The sequence below is a fragment of the Nuphar pumila genome, chromosome 4, assembly GCF_984573655.1.
Source record: "Nuphar pumila chromosome 4, dmNupPumi1.hap1.1, whole genome shotgun sequence".
Lineage (NCBI taxonomy): Eukaryota > Viridiplantae > Streptophyta > Magnoliopsida > Nymphaeales > Nymphaeaceae > Nuphar > Nuphar pumila.
In genome coordinates this window covers 34,059,071-34,079,291 of record NC_143252.1, presented here as the reverse complement: position 1 = coordinate 34,079,291, position 20,221 = coordinate 34,059,071, and the positions used below count along the sequence as shown (strand labels likewise).

Genomic DNA, 20,221 nt, shown 5'->3' with positions numbered 1-20,221 from the left:
TTTATGGGTCCTAAAATGAGATCATTATCAAGTATACAATTGGTTAATATTCATTAACTTATCCTGTCTTTGAATAAATTATAGTTTGGTATCCCAAAACTACAAGATAAGATTCGGAACGAGGAAATACGTAAGAAGGTAGGCGTTGCATCCATTGAAAATAAGATGTGAGAATCGTTTACGATGGTTTGGGCATATTCGGCGAAGGCTTAATGATGCTCCGGTTAGAAGGATGAAGAAATGGAAAAATATATTAGCTAAAAGAGGTCGGGGTAGGCCTAAAAAGACTTGGATGGAGATGATAAGAAAAGATATGAAGTATTTGAACCTCACCGAGGACATGACATTGGATAGAAATGATTGGAGGAGAAGGATTCATGTGGAGGACCTAGAATGATTTTCTTTTTGGTTCATATCACCGACCCCAATTGTTTGGGATGAAGGCGTTGTTGTTGTTTCCCAAAACTACAACCCATGTAAATATAGATTTTTTTGCAATTTCAAGGACTCCAACAAACATCTACCTAGAAGTAGGGATGGCAGGGGGCAGGGCAAGGTGGGGGGATCAAGGACTCAGATGGGGCGGGGGAAAGCGTAAGTTCATCCCTGCCTCCATCCCCTCATAGGTTTTGATTTTAACTACCATCCCCGCCTCCATCCATGTTTCATGTCCTCCATCTCCGGTCTAAAAGGGGCAAGGTGGGTGCCGTTTCCTGCCGATCCACTGCCTACCTAAAAGGAAATAGATCAACCTTTTTTAAGCTGTTCAAATTCCTTCTGGTTTCATAAATTTAAGCTCCATCTGAACACAATGAATGAATTAGTTTAAGCTCCATGTGAACACAATGAATGAATTAGTTAGGAATTGATTCCCTTGACCAATAACTACCTAATACCTTTTTTTTTTCTTCTCAACTAATCAGTCATAAAGAAACTTTGTAATCTAACATCTGTCAATCTTATGATTGCTATTTAGTAGGTTAAGAAAACCATAAGAAAATTTAAAATCTTGTTATAACCACCATGTTGTTATCCAAATGGTGAAGTATTCTTACAAATATATTATATGCTAAAATCATTAGCATTGTCAATTGTCGCGTATATTTGAAAAAAAAAAACTTTTTTGCAAGCTCTTAAAAAACTGGTTCTGTAATTAGGGATGGCAGTGGACCGGGGCGGGGGACAAGGTCTTCTTCACCTTCGCCCCATCTCAAAATCCTACCCTCCATCCCCACATGGGTATTACTTTTAACCTCCATTTCTGTTTCATGTCCTCCATCCTCAGTTCAAACGGGTCGAGGTGGGGCAAGGCGGGGATCGATGATGGAGATGGGGCGGGGCGGGAGAAAGCGTAAGTCAATCCCCGCCTTTGTCCCCGCAAGGGTTTTGATTTTAACCTCCATCCTCGGACCAAACCAGGCGAGGCTGGGTGAAGCCTCGTTTCCCCCCGGCCCACTCTGTAATACAATCAGACATATAATACATACTTTTGACTAATAAACTATGTAAATTATATGCACTATGCTTGCTCAAAAAAATAAGAAAATGCCAACAAAACAGGTGGCGTCAATTAAAGTATGGTGCAATCTAGTTAATTTTTCCTTAAATATAAAGTTGGTAATAAGTAGGTCTCAAAGCCGTTTAAAGATACGGTTGTTGGTACAGGTACTTGCTTCGTTTCATATTATTGAAACGCCTAATCATTGTTTTTTGAAAGCTTTAAAAATCGATGGCCCACAACGCACTAGAATTTCATGATCCACATCTTGTTTTGACATTGAAGAATACAGTGCAAAGTGAGATGTGAGATCCGGGAACCAATGTTGTCAGTATCGGAATCGGACATGTATTGTTTGGCCAACGATTCAGGTGAATCAACCGAAGTGAATCATTTTGAATCGGCCAAAAAATGCAAAAAAATATTACCTATCAATCAGAGCATAGCCATTAAAATAATATTTAAAAAATTTAATTCTAAGCTATTTTTTACATTTATTAAAAAAATAATCGATTCGGGTCGATTTTCGGGCGATACTATACAGCACCGATACTGACAACCCTGCCGAGAACTAAGAAACAATGTCGAACACATTCATGGGGACAAAGCTTGCACCCATGATTTGCAGCTAGATAGGATAGTTAGGTTAGCCTAATCCATCATTAGCATTTTAAAGTTGAATTAAAAAAAACCCTCTCTCTCTCTCCATTTTGTTGTTTAAAGATAATCAGAGAAAAACTACCTTGCTCACCGAGTTCATTAGTGTAAATCCACGAGTTCATTAGTGTAAATCCCGTCAACTTGGTGACATTCACAAATCACCCCTATAAAATGAAATGAGTGGAGCCCTCATGGGCCAAGGACCCTCTCCATTTTGGTCGCCTTCTAAAAGATGAAGATCCGCTTGGCCCTTCTTTTTGAATGAAGCTCCAAAACCCCTTGAAGACCAAGTCCAATTCAGCACGCTTTTCTTCACAAGTTGGGTTTGGTTTAGGGATGCAAATGGGTCGAATCCAGAATGAAGGTTTTGCAATTTTTAGCTGTTCTGAATCCAAATCCTCATGCATTTAGCTGTCATGAATGCGATCCGTTTGCACTCCAAGCTTGGTTTGACCAGAAGAGCTCTCGAACCCAATTCCGAATCTAGTATTTCATGCCTAGATTTTGAACCAACCCACTTGAATGGAAATCCAAGACAAACCAAGCATTTTAAAATGATGAGACCAGACCAAGACACTTTATATATTTTTTTTAAAGGCAAGCTGGGGTTAGGCAGACCGCAACCAGTTATACAACGGTACCATTGGGATTCGAACTTGCAATGTCCCAACACAAGGTGGCGTGAAGTAGCTGCTCCTATCAGACAAGCAGACTAGGCCAAGACACTTTCTGTCCGTTATCTCGGTCCGGGTATGGGTCCTTAAAAATCCGAATCAGTTTGGATCCACTCATGTCCGTCCCTTTTTACAGATCAAGCTGCTCGTTTTTCTTACCCAGAAGGTCCAATTACAATCCGCCACGTAGCTTAAAACCCTTGTTTCTGTGCACTTCGTAGAAATATTACATCCTAAAGTCAAGCCACATCCCAAATCTTCACCACAGACGACGCCAAGCTCAACGTGTCAGCAGAACACAGGTGTCCTTTTTTTAGACATGACCGCGTGACTACGATTGTCCAAAAAACTGTGTAATTTGCAAAATTCCGGTACCTACTTTTGTAATTTCTGTTTCAACGGTACGCTTGGTCATATCTCATTTTTTTTAGTCCAACAAAGATACTAAAATGCTCCAAGTTGACACAAAAATTATTTTATTTTTACCAAAATGTCATTTTAGACTTAGGGGCTGTTGAATGTAATAACACAAACATTATCCAGCTTTTCTACAAATAGCTGATTTTTTAGATCAACGGCCCTCTACTTTCTTTTTTGTTTACCCCCCAAATTATTTTTGCAAATAAGTGCCGAGAATTTTTATTGATTTTTAGATTAGTACCTGACATTTATTCATTTGCAAATCAGTAAAGCTGCCTTTTATTAACTCTTGCAAATTAGTCTATGTGATTAAACGGAAACTGTTAAGGACAGATAAATAGACGGTTCTACCCTTATGGATGACCATTTTATAAAATACAAGAAAGGTAGGGTAATTTGCAAAAAACTGGAAGAAAAAGACTTCTGCTTTGGGACGATGAATGGTCATATGAAAAGAGGGCTGGTATCAAACAGCGCATTGAACCCCCCCTTTTTTTTCACTCAGGACGGCGAAACCACTCTCAGAATCAGAGACCTAGTCGCACCCAGTGGGGCACCCCTTGCCCTCACTAAACTATGGTTAGTTGACAGCTTATTAACGAGAGGACTAATAGGCATTAACGTAGGACAGACGACGACTGATTTGTAAATGAACAAAAGGTGGGGGTTAATCTGTGAATAAGTGAAAAGTCAGGCACTAATTTGCAAAAACACACTTTCAAAAATTTCATAGAGAAAAATTTACTCAAGCGCGAAAATATTTTTGGTTTTTGTTTTTTCTCTCTCTCCCTCTTCGCAGATGCCCGAAACGGTTTCGGATTTGGCGCTTCGTCGCCCCACTTTTTTAGCGAAAGAAATGGACGATTGAAGGCGTCTTCTCTTCTCTTCACCTTCGCTTCCTCTTCCTTAACCGGAAAAAAATTCAAAAAAAGGAGATAACAGAGAAAACGTTCCTCGATCGTCTTTCGATTCTGCTTCTTCGCTCTTCTAACAAACTGTAAGAAATCTCTCTCTTTCTTTCTCTCTATCTCTCTCTCTCTGGGAGAGGAAATTTCGGATCTTATGAATTAGGCAAAAATTTGGTGTTTTTAGGCTGCGAGTTTTGGTTTCTGTTACTTTTCGGGTTTCTTTTCTGTTTTTTGGATTTTTCTGAGGGATTTCTTCGTTTCGTTTTTCGTTTTTGTTATTCTGTTTTTCTGGTTGGATAGGCGAGTTGAAGAACAGGCGGTGGGATGGCGCATAAGGTTGATCACGAGTACGATTACCTCTTCAAGATCGTCCTCATAGGCGATTCTGGCGTGGGAAAATCCAACATCTTGTCGAGGTTCACTCGGAACGAGTTCTGTTTGGAATCGAAGTCGACCATCGGAGTTGAATTCGCGACAAGAACTCTTCAGGTCTCTCTCTCTCTCTCTGTATCTGAGGAAGAACTTGTCGATCATTTTGTTCGAGGAGAATTATTGAATTATTTTGGATTTTTGTGTTGAAGATTTAGTTTTTAGGATCTTTGTGTGTATTTCTGTGCAATCTGTGGAGGCATGAAAACTGTCTTATTAATTTCTTAGCATTCGTGCTTCATTTGATTAAACTCTATGTGGTAGCCCTAAGGTTGATTTGTTTCCGTTTTTCACTCTGTCATTTGGTCCTTTATCTGATTAAATATGTTATTTTCGAACGGAGGAGTTACTTTCATTTTGTCATCCGGAGACAGTATATATTAATTTTGTATAGATTTCAGAAAGCATCTTTATGCAAGCCTGCAGCTTTTCAGACATTTAAATGTAACATGTTTTTTAATTGCTGAAGATAACATTTTTCTAGCGAAATTAGGAATTGTGGATTCTATTATTGAAGTTCCTTTTAATGAGACGCTCACAGATTGGTTAGTCTAATGAAAGCTTGTGTAGCCTTCGGATTTCTGCTGTTTTGATGTTTGGATAGTGGTGCAGCTTTTGTCAAAAATGTCTGTATTATTCCTTGGTATTTTTTTTCCCGTTTGGCACTGTTTCTATTCATAAGTGAATAGTGAGCTATTGGTGCAATCGTCTTTCTTGGTTGTTTGTGTTGCCAGTGATATTAGAATATTCACTGCTTTGTGACTTTTTTTTTTGGGAATGAAATTGTGCTGCTAGTTTACTGGTCAACTCTAGCATTGTTTTTACTTTGCCGTTTTTTGAGGTGCTGCAAGGCGGGGAGGGGTTGGGGTAAACGGGGTTTGCACACTCATCCATAAAAAGTGCGAGGAATTGGGATATTCTATTACAGATAGGGATGCAAACCAGTTGGTTTCATATGGGACATGTGCAGTACTTAATCCGACATAAGCAGATATGGCTTAATCTGATTTGTAGTTGGATTCAGATGCAGGTGGGAAAAGCTGTTTAGCACATCTGGTTCCAGTTAGCTGTTAAGAATCAAATACACTTTTTCGTGCATTCAGATTTGGATTTTTGATGTAATACTCTAAAGCTGAGTCCAGGGCACTTCCATATCTTGATACAAGTAGCTTCCTCTTCAACATCCTTGTTCATGGTGTTCCACCAGATTTTCTTGTTGTCTGAGCCAAACCCAATCCTTTGACATCCATCATCATGGTGCATAATACAATATTCCAACTTTATTACATTCTTTGGATAAGTGGACGCAATCAGACAACTATGATAATGTTTATTGGATTTATATGTTTAATTTGTTAGCTTTTGCAAACATTAGGTAATTTGTTCTTTTTGCCTAACAGACTACAAATGGCATTACTTCCCTGCTACTGATGTGCATAATCTGAATGGCTTGCATGTGATGTCTCTGTGGATGTCAGAAACAACAAAAATTCTGAAATGCACAAGCAAAACAATAACTACAAATTGATATTAAAACTTATTTGTCTTGTTTTATTTGCAAGTTTAGGTTATCTTAAATGATGACAATGCTTACACAAGGCTGGATAAATCTAGATCATTAGTTGTCCCATACTTCCAATTTTAAGTATTCCTAAGGCTTGCCATGCATCATCAGTGCCATGAATTTAGAATTGTATCACAGTTGTATGATATTCATCATTGCATGGCCTGGAAGATTTATTTTGTCGAGAGTAATATGTTTTGTTCTGTAGTCTGAGTAAAATCTTTACTTGTAATAGAAGTCTGTTTACTTTAATATTGAACATGTATAATATCTGAAACCATCCAGTGTACTAATGAATTATGAACTTCTCAGTTTGGCCAACTTGCCTAGCTGTATTTAGTGCTGGCACCTTTTAAATTTATTGTTATATTGCTTCATGTATCATGTATTTCTGTGAAACTTAACATTTCAATGAATACCTGAACGATGGGACTTTATTAATACTTGTGAGGGAGAATCCACTTCAAATTAAGTGGACTGGTATTGACAGTTTCAACTAAGGACTTGCATAGCATGGATAATATGATCCTTGTCTATTCAAATGAATTTCTACTTTATGTTTTATTATATTTTAGATCTTACTCTTAATGTTTTAGAGCTGTTGGGATTGGGTGGTCAAAGAATCATCCCTGACATGATGTTGGGTCTCATGTTGCAAGGATACCAGGTGATGGGACACAGGTGACTGTGCCACCATTTGCTGGGGCGCATGCACATGTTCCATGTAGATGGGACAAGGCTGGGTGATGTGATGATTATGATGATCATGAAGACAAACATAGTATAAATAGTATATAATCATGTTGTAGGATTGTAGCATGCTTATATCTTCTGGTGCCATTTTAGTAGTAGAAAAAGGCTGCATGGGGGTTGAGGGGGTGGGGTGGGGTGGGGTGGGGCAGGGGAGGGTATCATGCAAGTGAACTCCACCCCAAAATTTGAGATGCTTTCTTCAGTATTTTGTCCTTGATGAGGCCAGAAACTGGTTGTGTGTGTGTAACCTGAATAATCAGGTTACAAGGTCAATATGCTCCTCTCTGTAATGAAATATGTGGAAATACAAGGCCTCTAAGGGCTTACATGATTATAAATATAAAACCCATAAAAAAAATTTAACTTGGTTTCGGGTCGGATCCAGACCCGGACCCAACGGAGGCACCGCTTCTCGTGCCTTCTAAAGACAACGAGGCAAGGGTTTCAAAGAGAACCCCCCCCTCCCCCTTTTCCTCTCTCGTCTCTCTCTCTCCCCCGACTGCCTCTCCCACTCTCCTCGCGTCTGCCGAGTAACCGCCACCGGCGACCCTCTCCGGCGAGCTCTCTCCGACGACCTCCAGGTACGCGGCACCCTCTCTTCTCCTTTTCTTTTCTTCTCTCTTTCTCCCTGCTCCCTCTTCTCTGGCGTCAGGCAGGGGCTTCGCCCCCTGCCTGTTTGCGTGTTCGACAGGCAGGGGCCAAGCCCCTGCCTGTTTGCGTATTCGGCAGGCAGGGGCGAAGCCCCTTGCCTCCCCCCTTGGTAGCTAACGGGCAGGGGCCTAGCCCTTGCCTCTTTGCCTTTTGGTTGGGAGGGGGGGTAGAGCCTCCTTCCTCTCCCCCGACATCAGGCAGGGGCTTCGCTCCCTGCCTGTTCGCATAATCGCCAGGCAGGGGACAAGTCCCTGCCTCCTTGCATGCTTGACAGACAGGGGCGAAGCCCCCTGCCTCTCTGCTACTTTGTCAGGCAGGGGCGCAACCCTGCCTGCCCTCGCTTTCTGAGGGCAGGGGTGCAACCCCCTGCCCCCTCGTAATTTGTTGACAGCAGGTTAGCAGGGGCTCGCAACCCTTGTCCTTGCTTTTTGCGCTGATAGTAGGTGCGCAAGGGCACGATGCCCCTGCCTCTGCTTCCTTCAACTCAGGTCAGCGGCAATGCCCTTGATCTTCTATTTTTTGGTGTTAGCTTGCTAAGACTGTCGCTTTTGCAGCTTGTACGATAGATCCCGCTCGCGCTCCGCGACCCGAGCCGTCAATCATTTACACCCGCAGGCGCCAGCAAGCTTGCAACTCCTCAAGGTAGGGGAAGATTGCACGGAGGACTTGGACAATTGAATTGAGTTCAATTAACTAAAAAGGATAAATAAATAAATATATATGCATATATATTTATACGAGTACGCATTTAACTCAAGGACGCGGTTTCGCGATCCTTGTCCTTTACTTTCTGTCATGTATTTACTTTGCCGTCGAGCTTTGTGCCCAGGCTCTTGCTTTTGCAAATGTTTCGTTACTGCCTTGCCATTGCAGATGACGCTCAGGTTTTCGCTCATTGCATGTGCTATAAAGGCATCCTCGTGGAGGATGCAAGGGGCATTTACCATTCTCCCTCTTGCGACAAGAGTTGAGTCGGGAGCTAGTGATACATCCTCGTCTAAGGAGAGAGATCCCTAGCAGGGATCCTGACTTTTCGAGTGAGCAGTCCTGCATAGTAGACTTGAGAATTTAGGGAGGTGCGCAAAAGTATCAAAGACTGCCCAAATTGAAGTATTTGGAAGGATGTGATTGGCTAGTTCTGTTCGTCTATTCGATATATCTCGGGTAATCCCGAATTGAGGCTTGAGCAAACTTCTTAGCAGGGTTCTGTTGAGAATCATATCCCGTCTATCGAGGCTGATATCGAGTCATGCGAGGCATGTAGATACCACGATAGCGGATGAGATTCTAGAAAATTGGATGCCAAATGTGGCACAAACTGTTGGCTGTTTCAAAAGATAAAGAATGTCAAAAGTAAAGTTTGAGAAACATTACATCTTTGTGAAACACTTCTATTGAGGCTCCTATTGAGGAGCTATACCCCTTTCATCCTAGAGTACTTGTAGTCGTGCACTACACGCTAGTACTGCGATGATCGGATGAGACGGTCGTGCAACCTCGAACCGTGCTAAATGCACAATGCTGTAAACATATAAAAATGGGATCACCTTCACAGGTAAGATGCTCATTAGGTCAAAAGACCAGAGCATATAAAATGAGTCGTTAGTTAATTTACCCCTGATGCACTCATTCGCCCTTGTGTTTCTGTCAAGGGAGATGATGGATTGGTACAAAACTCCAATGGACAGGTTGTTAACAACCACCCCACGAGCAAAGAATCGGCCTCCCTAGTCATTGGAGTTAGGAGAAGGAACTACCAGGCATTATCCTAGGTGGTAGATCCCATGGACTTCTGCAGAAGTTGGATGCATCCGTTGCCAAGTACCTGCCTTTGGGGAATCCTCTCTCGGCTAAAGCCGTCCCCTTAGGAGCGGACTCAACTAGCTATTCGGGTTATTGAAAATACATAACATCAGTTGTTTCTACATTTTGTCTGGGCGTACCCGCAGGCCAGTAATATCGAAACATAAAGTCTGTTCATACTAGTTGATGGGTCATGAGACTTGCTTGTTGCGTGATAGTTCACAACTTACGATCAAATGAATCGTCATGTTGCGTTTGACAGTTGCACTGCTTACATGCTTTGAACTGCTTACCTGTTTAACTGCATGTCTGATTTAAACTGCTTAGCATGCTGAATTAAATGCTCTTAATTCAGTTTCCTATAGTCTTTCATGTGCACCTACTAGTTTTTCGCGAAACTAACCCATTCTATGGGTACAAGTGATGATTAGGTACACCACGGGCGATGACGCGATGACAAGATGACTTCAAGACTTTCTTTTTCCTGCTCTTAGCTCGCGTCCTGAACGTTTTTGAGTTTTGTAATGGATTTTCCTTGGATATCCGAATTTTATACTATTTGGGAAACTTCTTAAATGAAAGTAGCTTTTCCAAGTGTTTTGCGAGTAACATGGATTGTGCGTTTTGGTTCTTTTAGCTAACGTGCCCAAAGTCGTCAGCTTGCCTTTCTGAATTTAACAAAAGAATAGTCTTCCGCTGATTTCATAAACAAACTCTGAAGTGAAGAGATTTTTTTTCTAGTCTCTGGCCTGTTTCCTGAAAGGTTCAAAAGTTTGAAATTTTGGGGCGTTACAATAAACACAAAGTGCACATGCACACACAAGTCCAACTAAGGGACAAACAAGAGCACTAAGGCACTACATCAACACTAACTGCATCCAAGATATTAAGTAATTAAAAAGAATACAAGAATGTAAAAAAAATTACATTTTATTGAGCATGACTGCTTAAGATAAGCATTAGAGAATAAAGTGGACAAAGCCCTTATTTATACACAAGTGGCCGTCTCAATAGAACTATTGGACTGTTTTGACAACTATAGATATAGTTGTTGGACTGTTTCAACAACTCTATTGACTAGTCAACTCTAAGTTGACTAGTCAAAAATGTACCTAACAACTCTATTTGGTATTTGACCAAATAGTCTCTATAACAAAAAATAAAATAAAATAAAAAGAATAAAGTAAAAGTACTAATGTGCCCCTAATGGGCACTTCCTATTACAATACTCCTAGAGGGTATTACCTATTACATCATTATAAATAGAATATATATATATATATATACATGAATATATATATATACAATATGTAACAAATAAATATATATATATATATATACACACACAACTTAATACTCTCCCTCAAACTTATGGTGTGATATACTGAAAGTTTGGAAATACAAAAAAATCAATGTGAACGTTCCAAGTCTTCAAGTGTATTCAATGAAATTCTTTATCTTTTTGACGCATTAGAGATTTTTTATAAGGCACTAATAGTTTTATTTTGCTCACGCCGAGTATAAACTTGAAGGTTTTTAGAATTATCAACGATGTCATCATTACTTAGTGATGTTTCAATATTAGAATTTTCATAATGTGTATCATCTATTATTGCAAAATGATTCAATGAATCATCATTAGGATGCTTATCTTTTGTTGGGGAAAGATCATACAAAAACATATAATCAATTTCATCTTTCTTATCAAGACTTTCAAAACCATTTTCATCTTCTAAGAATGTCATATTTGGAAACATAAAGTTTGTTATTTTTGAAATCAAAGCATCTATATCCTTTTTTATTTTCACCATATCCAAGGAAACTTAGAAAACACACTTAATCACTTTTGGAGACAACTTATCTCTTTTGTGTAAAAGTACAAAGCATTTGTAACAAAAAACTCGTAAGCGATTGAAGTATGGTGCCATGTTGAGATGTTTTTCATAAGGAGAGATATTTTTCAAGGTGGATGATGGCATACGATTTATTAAATAAGTGGAGGTTAAAACGGTTTTGGCCAAAAAATTTTTGGGGATATTTTTAGAAATAACCAATGTTCTAGCTGTTTTTACAATATGCCTATGTTTTCTCTTCGCTAGCCCATTTTGTTGTGGTGTTGTAGGACAAGATCTTTGATGACAAATTTGATTTAGCTTTAGGTAATTTTGAAAATCATTAGATAAATATTCTCTACCCGAATCAGATCTAAGAATAAATATATTGCTTTGAAATTGATTTTTAACTTTTATGCAAAACTCTTTAAAAAAAAAGAAAACTTTTGATTTAAAATTAAATAGATCCATACATACCTAGTAAAGTCATTGATGAATGTTATATAATACGAATAACCACCATTAGACATAACCGAAGATGAACCCCATACATCCGAGTGCACCAATTCAAAAGGTCTTGTTGAAACAAAGGTTCTAGTTGGAAATGAGATAGATTTCATTTTTCCAAGAATACAATCTTTGCAAGTCATGCCTTTTTCTTTACAAAATTTGTTTCCAAAAGGAAAAAGATACATTTTAGAGTAGTTTGGATATCCAAGTCTTTTATGCCAAGTTTCAATACTCTTATCTTGAACATATGTACAAAATGAGTTTGAAGGGAGAGTCAAATAATCCATAAAGTAAAGGTCTCCCTTACTATGACCTTGCCCAATCCACTTCTCGAATTGAAGATCCTGCACAAAGCAACCATTAGATGAGAAAGATATTTCACATCCATGGTCTATAATTTGAGAAACCGAAAAAGGATTTAAGTTTAGTTTTGGAACAATTTTAACTTTTGGAACAATTTTTTTTAAGAATTTTTGGGATCTAGTGTTCCTATACTCTTTATTTTTAAAAAAGTTTTATCGGCCGTAGAGACACAAGATAGTTTTGAATTGGTGCATATATCAGTTAAAGCATTTTCATAGAGAGTCATATGAAAAGATGCTTCCGAATCTAAAATCCAAGAATATGTACCGGGTGAGGATGTAGAGACAATGGCAGCATCCGATGTAGAGGAGGCTGTTTTGAGAATTTGTTGAAGAGCTATAGAAATTTGTCCCAGAAATACCTTATGCTTGAAAGTTCTATTCAATTTGGGCAAGCGGGTTTAATATGACCCATCTTATTACAATGATGACAAACAATCATCTTTCTACCTCCACCATAGTTGTTATTGTTGCTATAGTTACCTTGCCTTCCAAAGTGTGAAGGTTTATATGTTTTAACATTGTTGCCGGGTTTAGACACGGCTAAGACCCCATCAACACTCTTACTCGTGTCAAGCCGAGTTTTTTCTTGAATAATTTCAGCAATAGCATCTTCCAAAGGAGGAAAAGTAGATCTATGCAGAAGAGAGGATCTAACTTGCTCAAATTCGATACGAAGCACAAATAGAAATTGAAAAAATCTTTCATGTTCAATTTGTCTTTGCCTAAGTTCTACGTCCTCAATGGCAACCCACTTAGGCTCTAAGAGTGCTAATTTATCCCATAGAGGATTTAAAGCACTATAGTAATCTTGAATGCTCAAATCACCTTGTTTGGTGGTTTTCTCTTTTTCTTGCAATAAATATGTTCTTACAAGATCTTTTGGGTATATATACCTTTCATAAAAAACCAAGCCTCATTGGCTTTGCGAAATTTGACAATGTTAGCACATACCTTGAGTTTTACATTGTTCATGAACCATGCAAGAATCATTGCATAATTGCTCTCCCAATCTTTCACCATTTTTTGATGTTCTTCAATGGCCTTGAGGTGAGCATCTCCCTCAAAAGCTTTTTCTTGATCTCCTTCTATCTTGGTGAGCTTAAGTTGAGGTTCGGGAATAGAACCCATTACATAACCCCAAAGCTTTTTTCCTTTGATATTATTCTCCATTGCGGATGCCCACATCATATAATTCTTACCATTGAGCTTGAAGGAGAGATCAATCTTGGATTTCATTATGCGGACAAGATATGGAAGGAGTGAAATATGAAGGGCGTTGTCACGACTTCAACTCCAAGAATCGTATGACTCTGATACCATGTAATGAAAAATGCGAAAATATAACCCAAGAATGCAAATGCATTTACAAAGTTCAATAATGGACAAGCACGGAGGCACAAGAGAGAAATAAGAAAGAAGTCCATTATGGGACAATACAAAAGAGCCTTTAAAAGGCTATACAACCAAGTAAAAAGTTAAGAACTTTTATTCAAGAGAGCTCACAATCCTAAGAATACAAGGAGAGAACTCCCCTATTTGAATACAAAGAAAAGGGGAAAAGGAGAGCCATTAGGGGCTCCCACATAGTATCATTGGGAGCCCCCAACGACTCTATGTGGGACCCCCAATGCATAATAAAGAAAAAAAAATAATAAAAAAAAATAAAATAAAAAAAATAAAATTAAGTCTACCCTATTTGAAATAGTTGTTTCTAGAAACAACTATGTAAAATACGCCTATTGAGTATTGTACATATATTTTAACACTAGGCATTTTGTAAATTATTCTTGCATTTATTTAATGATGTAAGTGTGCAGTTCTAGGTGGTAATGTTCTCTACTCAAGAATCCTCTTTTGAAACTTAGCAATGTTTTGGAGAAGAGCTGTTAACATAGACATTGCTAGGGGATACAATCCTGGAGAAGTTGACATGTTTATCAGGAATCAACTTGTGATTTGATTTGGGGGAACTTGTAATTGTCAAGGCCAATTGGTTAGTAGTTCTGCTGTTTGGGTTTCTGTTATGTTAAAATTTAGTGCTGTCCACGTGCTTCTATTTGAAAAACTTTGCTGGTACTTGTGAGAGTAAATGCCACCTGGATTGAAAAACTGTGACTTGCTGGTAATCTTACTAGTATAAGATTTATGCTGACATGCTAATTACTTGGTTTGCAGGAAAGAAGTGCTTAATGTTAGCGATGTGTTAAATTTGATTATTGTGTAAAAAATATTGGAATCAATTGAATTTCTTCTGATATTTTCTTAAACAAGATTACGGATGTTCAAACTTTGCTTTGATATTGAATACACATGTACATCCATCCAGTGTTGTATGCACCGTATCGTATGATATGGTATGATACGTGTCACTACTTTGGGCCTAATCGATACGATACACCCCGATACAGGGTGTATCTTGCGATACACAATTAGTGTATTTTATGTTGCACTCAATTCATTTTTTTTCCTGTTTTTTTTTTAAATATATAAGAAGACTCCTTAAGGTGAGTTTGTGTTCACTCCTAAAGAACTTGAGAATGATTTAGAGCTTGATTTCTTGCAAGAAGAAGAAGTCTTCGTTTTTGTTTGAACTTAAAAAAATTTGGTTATGTAAAATTTTTAATTATTGAAAAACACTTGGGGATTTTGTTTAATTTTTATGTAAACATGCATGTTATGGATCTTATGACTTGTTAGCTTAGTGTTGTTTATTATTTCACAATTTACATTTTTCTTATGAGATATGCATGCAATTCATAGCAGCTCATGGAGACATAAATGCTTCATGTGTGATTTTATGGTTGTATTTTGTGCAATTCATCATTGTTTCATGTGATAATATTTTTTTAGATTTTTTGCTATTTTTTTCTGATTTTTTATTTTATTTTTTATTACAAATTTATGATACGATACGACTGTCACCAATATTGCCGATATTTTGAAATTGTAACGATAATATTGGTATTTAATGTCTGCCAATATTATTGGCAATATATCACCATATTTTCAAATTATCATGATAGTATCATGTTATTTTTGGGGGAAATTTTATGTTTTATATTTAAACTTATATTTTCTATTTATCCTTTCTTTTATATTTTAAAACCTTTTAAAACTTGTTTCTTTATATTTTTGCAAGAAAAATAATGCAAGACTTATTATTTTCTTATGTTTTTATTATTATTATTATTTTTTATTTTTGTCAAAATTTTTAAACTCCTGAGTTTTCCCCCCAGAAAAACCAACTTTTAAAAATCTCTCTGAGAAAAACGCTCGGTGAGAAGTTACTTTGAATGATACAGGTGGTTATATATATAATGTATATTCTAATTTGAAGCTATATGTGTCAACTCTTTGAAGAGCATGCTTGTAATTATATACAATGTTTAGATTGCTTGTATAATGCCATTGGTGAGTGTGATTACATGGTGCTAGTTGTTGAATATTTTTATTTCTTGTGGTTTTATCTTAATTCTAAAATAAAACTCTTTTTCTTTCTTTGGACAACAATTATGTGTTGTTATTGCTCCTAATATGACAATGGTGGATAATTTGTTATTGAGTGCACTTGAGGAATCTGAGCTATTTGAGCTTTGTTCTAATTGTGGATGTCGTGCAGAATTGGTTTTGGGAAAGAGATTGTTAATTTAGATGCTACTGTGAGCTTGGTTTAGTAATCAGCTAATTTGTCAAAAGTCATGCCTGTGTAGGGCTGGTAAACAAGCGGAATTAACCAAACAGAACCTGTTCTAGCTTGGCTTGTTCACATCTGGACCCAGCTTGGGCTGGGGCTTGTGGTGAACCAAGCGAAGCCCAAGCTGTCTTGTGTGACAAAGCTTAGCTTGCACTTTTGTTTTGGAGTGCAAACAATGGAAATCAAACATTGAACCTGATCCGTGCACGCGATGCACACTGACCGCTTGTCCCATATTTTCTTTTGTATCATATATTACAGTTAATCTATCTATCTACACACACACACATAACATATATATATATATATATATATATATATATATATATATATATATATATATATATATATATATATATATATATATATATATATATATGAAACATGATAGCTGCCTATCATTTTTGAGCCTACCGGCAGCCTACCACCAGTAAATAGGTGTCTTCGGGTTGTTTTTAGCAAATCTGACCCTGCAGATGTGTTCGGCATGATCGATTTGCTAGGAAATGACACTCGGATCATGTTTTTTCGATAAAAAGTGAATTTTTAGGCATTGAATATTTTTGAAAATTATTGACTGTCTGATCTTTAAATCTTATAAAAACCTACCAGTGTGTCGGAATCAGATGATCCAAGAGTCGATGCCTATAAAATAAATCATGTAGATCACATCTGTATGGTCAGATTTTAGAAAAAATAGAAAAAACCCTTTCAAAGCCCGGTAGGCTGGCGGTAGGTAGCTACCATCTATTCTCTCTCTCTCTCTCTATATATATATATATATATATATTGTATCTGTAGAAGCTCACACAAGTCAAGCCGAGCTGAACACCACTATTTGTGTTCAAATTTTTTATGCTAAACAAGCTGCTCATGACTCGGGCCACCTAGCTCTCTTAATGAACATGAATGAGCTTTGTGTGAGCTGAACTGAGCTGAACCACAAGATGCTTAGTTCATTTACCAATCCTATTTCTGTGTATATGTATTTGTTGAGAAAATTGAAACTCTTTCTATACTTCTGATAACTTCAATGGCATATCCATGCATCCAATCATTTTATGACGAATTAAATTTCCAACTTATATTCTCAACTACTAAATTTTAAACATGTTTTTTTGAATAAAAGTCCTATCAAGCCAGAGAGTGTTTCCTTTATGAAACTTGCTTGAGCCAGATTTTTGTAGAATGTGACCAACTGGTCAAGATGCTCAAGTTTGTGACCTCTGGCTGGGTCATTGCAAGTTTCAGATTATTATGGAGGTTGTTTGAGAGAAGGTTGACAGTATCTTTAGGATCAAAACTCGAACCCATTTGAATAACCTTATTTTGGTAACTTTAAATTTTGTTCCGAGAGCTGGTTTGTCATGCCAAATTTAATTTTTGATGATTGTGAAATGAAGTGGTTGTCATATAATTAATGAAGAAAATGTGGACATATGTCTGCTTGTGGCTATCCATCAGCTGTTGTCATGGTTACGAATATGCACAATTGGAATTTTTTCATAGATTGACATTATATCAAGTTGTTTTGAAACATGGTAATTAACTAATTTTTGTTAAGATATCAGTTTACTGTCAAAGAGAAATACACAATAATTTCATATTTTAGTTCTTTTTGGTTATTCAGCAAAACTTTATTCAATCCAAGTTCAATTATGTATTTTTTTACTTGTCCAAGTATGCACCTTGTCAGGAATATCCCAAGGAAAAGAATTATTTAAATTACTTTGTTGAGATATTGCAATACAATACCAGTGACTACTGTATTCTCCATCTAAAACACACTGCTGATTGTTATTGATGAGCATCAATTCATAAAATTCGCATGATTTAGAGATATTTGTTTGATATTTTTATGGAACATGAAAACTGTCATAGATTGTAGTATTTGCACCAGGCTCGTTGACATCTGCATGTACTTTCAATGACCAACACACACTTTTTTTGTTTTGCATCGGTTGTAATAGTGGAGTCCTTGAACCACCAACCATCTTATTGTATAAGATCCTAAAATCAGGCTGTTGTAATGTTGCATTATAAGGTATTCTCTGTTTGCCCCAACATGTTTGGTGTAGTGGAGGAGGCCTTGGACACTAGGTGGGTGGTCAGGGTTCCATTCCCATGAGTGTCAGCCCCCTTGCATTAGGGCAAGGGATAAGCCCTTGCTCAGCCGAAGCTTGGCGACTCCCTGGGGGCATGTGGTGCGCCACTGGTTTACACCGTCGGGACAGCGACTGTAAGTACAGAAGGCTTAGCCAGCGCCACTAGGTCTCTGATTCTGAGGGTGGTTTCCCCATCCTTCATGGAAAAAAGAAAAAGGTATTCTCTATGTTACTGTGGGACTACAAAGTAGTTCGTGAGTCCTCTACTGGTTCAAAATATTATACTGTTCCAAATATTGCAATGCATCCTGCTCCAACCTTAACCTAGTCAGTTCATTACCCAGCAAACTTCTACACCATGCACAATGCTCCAAATTACTAGTTTTCTCTCAATAAAGTAATTTATTCCTCATTTTATCCCACCTTCATGTAAATCTATTTAGTATAGGAGATTGGGAAACTTTATTCGATTATTCCTTTCTCGGAAAAGAATTGATCTAGCTACCAAATTAATAATTAATTAAGCTCCAACTCTTCCACGTCTAAAAATATTTGCAGTGTCTCCCAAATTATCTTTTAGATGATTGAGTCAATTATGTGAAGTTTCTATAGCACCAGCCTGATTATGTAGTAGTCCAACTTTGGTAAATGAGTCTACATTTCAATACTACATGAGATTTGAAGATTGAATGCACATCTTTCTGAGCTTGTACTTTCTGTAAGAATGAGTATGTATGATCCTTCTGTTACCATGAATGGCGTATCTTTTGTGCAGATAGATGGCAAGACAGTCAAGGCACAGATATGGGATACAGCTGGGCAGGAGAGGTATCGTGCTATTACCAGTGCTTATTACAGAGGTGCTGTTGGTGCTCTGTTGGTCTATGACATAACAAAGAGACAAACATATGACAATGTTCAAAGGTGGCTTCGTGAACTTCGCGGCCATGCAGACTCTAACATAGTCATCATGATGGCTGGAAACAAGTCAGACTTGAAGCATCTGAGAGCTGTCTCTGAAGAAGATGGTAAGGTTTTAGCAGAAAAGGAGGGTCTTTCTTTCCTTGAGACATCTGCATTGGCAGCAGTGAACATTGAGAATGCATTTCAGATCATTCTCACAGAGATCTATCATATAATCAACAAGAAGGCACTCGCTGCTCAAGAGGCAGCTGCTACAGCTGGCCCTCCTATTCAAGGTACCACTATTAATGTTGCTGATACCTCACTGTCAAACAAAAATTGCTGTTACTGATTATCATTGGACCTTTCCTTTTGCTTTTCCATGAAATAACTCATCATTGGGAACAAGTGTAGAGTACATCTAGTTTGTTAGAGGTGTGGCTAGGCATTTAGGTGTACAATTAATATGCTTATAAAAATATAGGCAAATTTGGAAAGATATGGCTCATCTTTCTCAGGTTCTTCACCAGCCTGTAAATGAGTGGAGCCACATGAATTGATTCTTGTAAAAGTATGTCCCTGTCTTTGAATTGTTTCTAAATTGTAATAATGCTTTATTACTCTAGGAGAAAATTTGATTGCCTGAAACTCGAATTTTCTTGAAGCCCAGAATTCTTACTTTCTTGATGAGAACTTATTTCCGACAGAATTTTACATACTCTGCTGTATTGGTATTCCTTTTTTCCTTTCTTCCCTTCCCACATTTATTACGGATATTGGCTTCCTTTTTCTTTTTAACTAGATCAGACTTTTTCTTGTTTGTTGTAGATTCAACTCCTAAGCATTTTGTGTTCATTTACTAATTTTGGATTCCATCCCTCTGTGAGAACCCTTTTCTGACACTCATTGTCTGACATGTTCATGAACAAGTGTTTTACAATCCAATAATATTCGATTTCACGCAAGGAACAAAAAGCTAATTTTGGCCTTATTTATGGCAAAAAGAAAAAACTGTACCATGGATTTGAATGCCAACTCTTGTTGACTTGGCTATGGCTGGCAATGGCTTATGCCCAGGTACTGTGAATGTGCTACTCCTGGCTGGATTGAATCTCCTGAAAACTTTGATGGACCCTTCCAGGGTCGCTTCCCCTTGCTTGGTTTTGATCATTGTTGTCATTATCGGTATCCCCCCTGAATCATTTGGCCACTGATTCAGCTATATCCGATACTCAAGGGAATTGTTCTGTATCGGCCCAAAAATAAATTTTTTTATTACGTGTCAATCATAACGTGACATATGTTAAAATCATTCAAATGAAATTAAAATATTATTTTTTGATGATTTTTTTACATCTATTAAAAAATAGTTGATTCAGGTTTGCAGCGCATCAATTTTTTGCCGATGCGTATTGGCCGATACACACCGATACCGATAACATTGGTTTTGAT

General features: G+C 37.6%; 1 protein-coding gene across 1 annotated transcript; it reads left to right on the top strand.

The window, feature by feature from the left end:
• Positions 1-4,127: 4,127 nt before the first annotated feature.
• LOC149839924 (ras-related protein Rab2BV-like) lies at positions 4,128-19,417 on the top strand. Its single transcript, XM_090004277.1, has 3 exons — positions 4,128-4,249; positions 4,461-4,649; positions 18,642-19,417. Exons 2-3 carry the CDS (start codon positions 4,485-4,487, stop codon positions 19,119-19,121), a joined length of 645 nt encoding a protein of 214 aa, XP_089860403.1. The 5' UTR covers positions 4,128-4,249; positions 4,461-4,484; the 3' UTR covers positions 19,122-19,417.
• Positions 19,418-20,221: the final 804 nt, after the last annotated feature.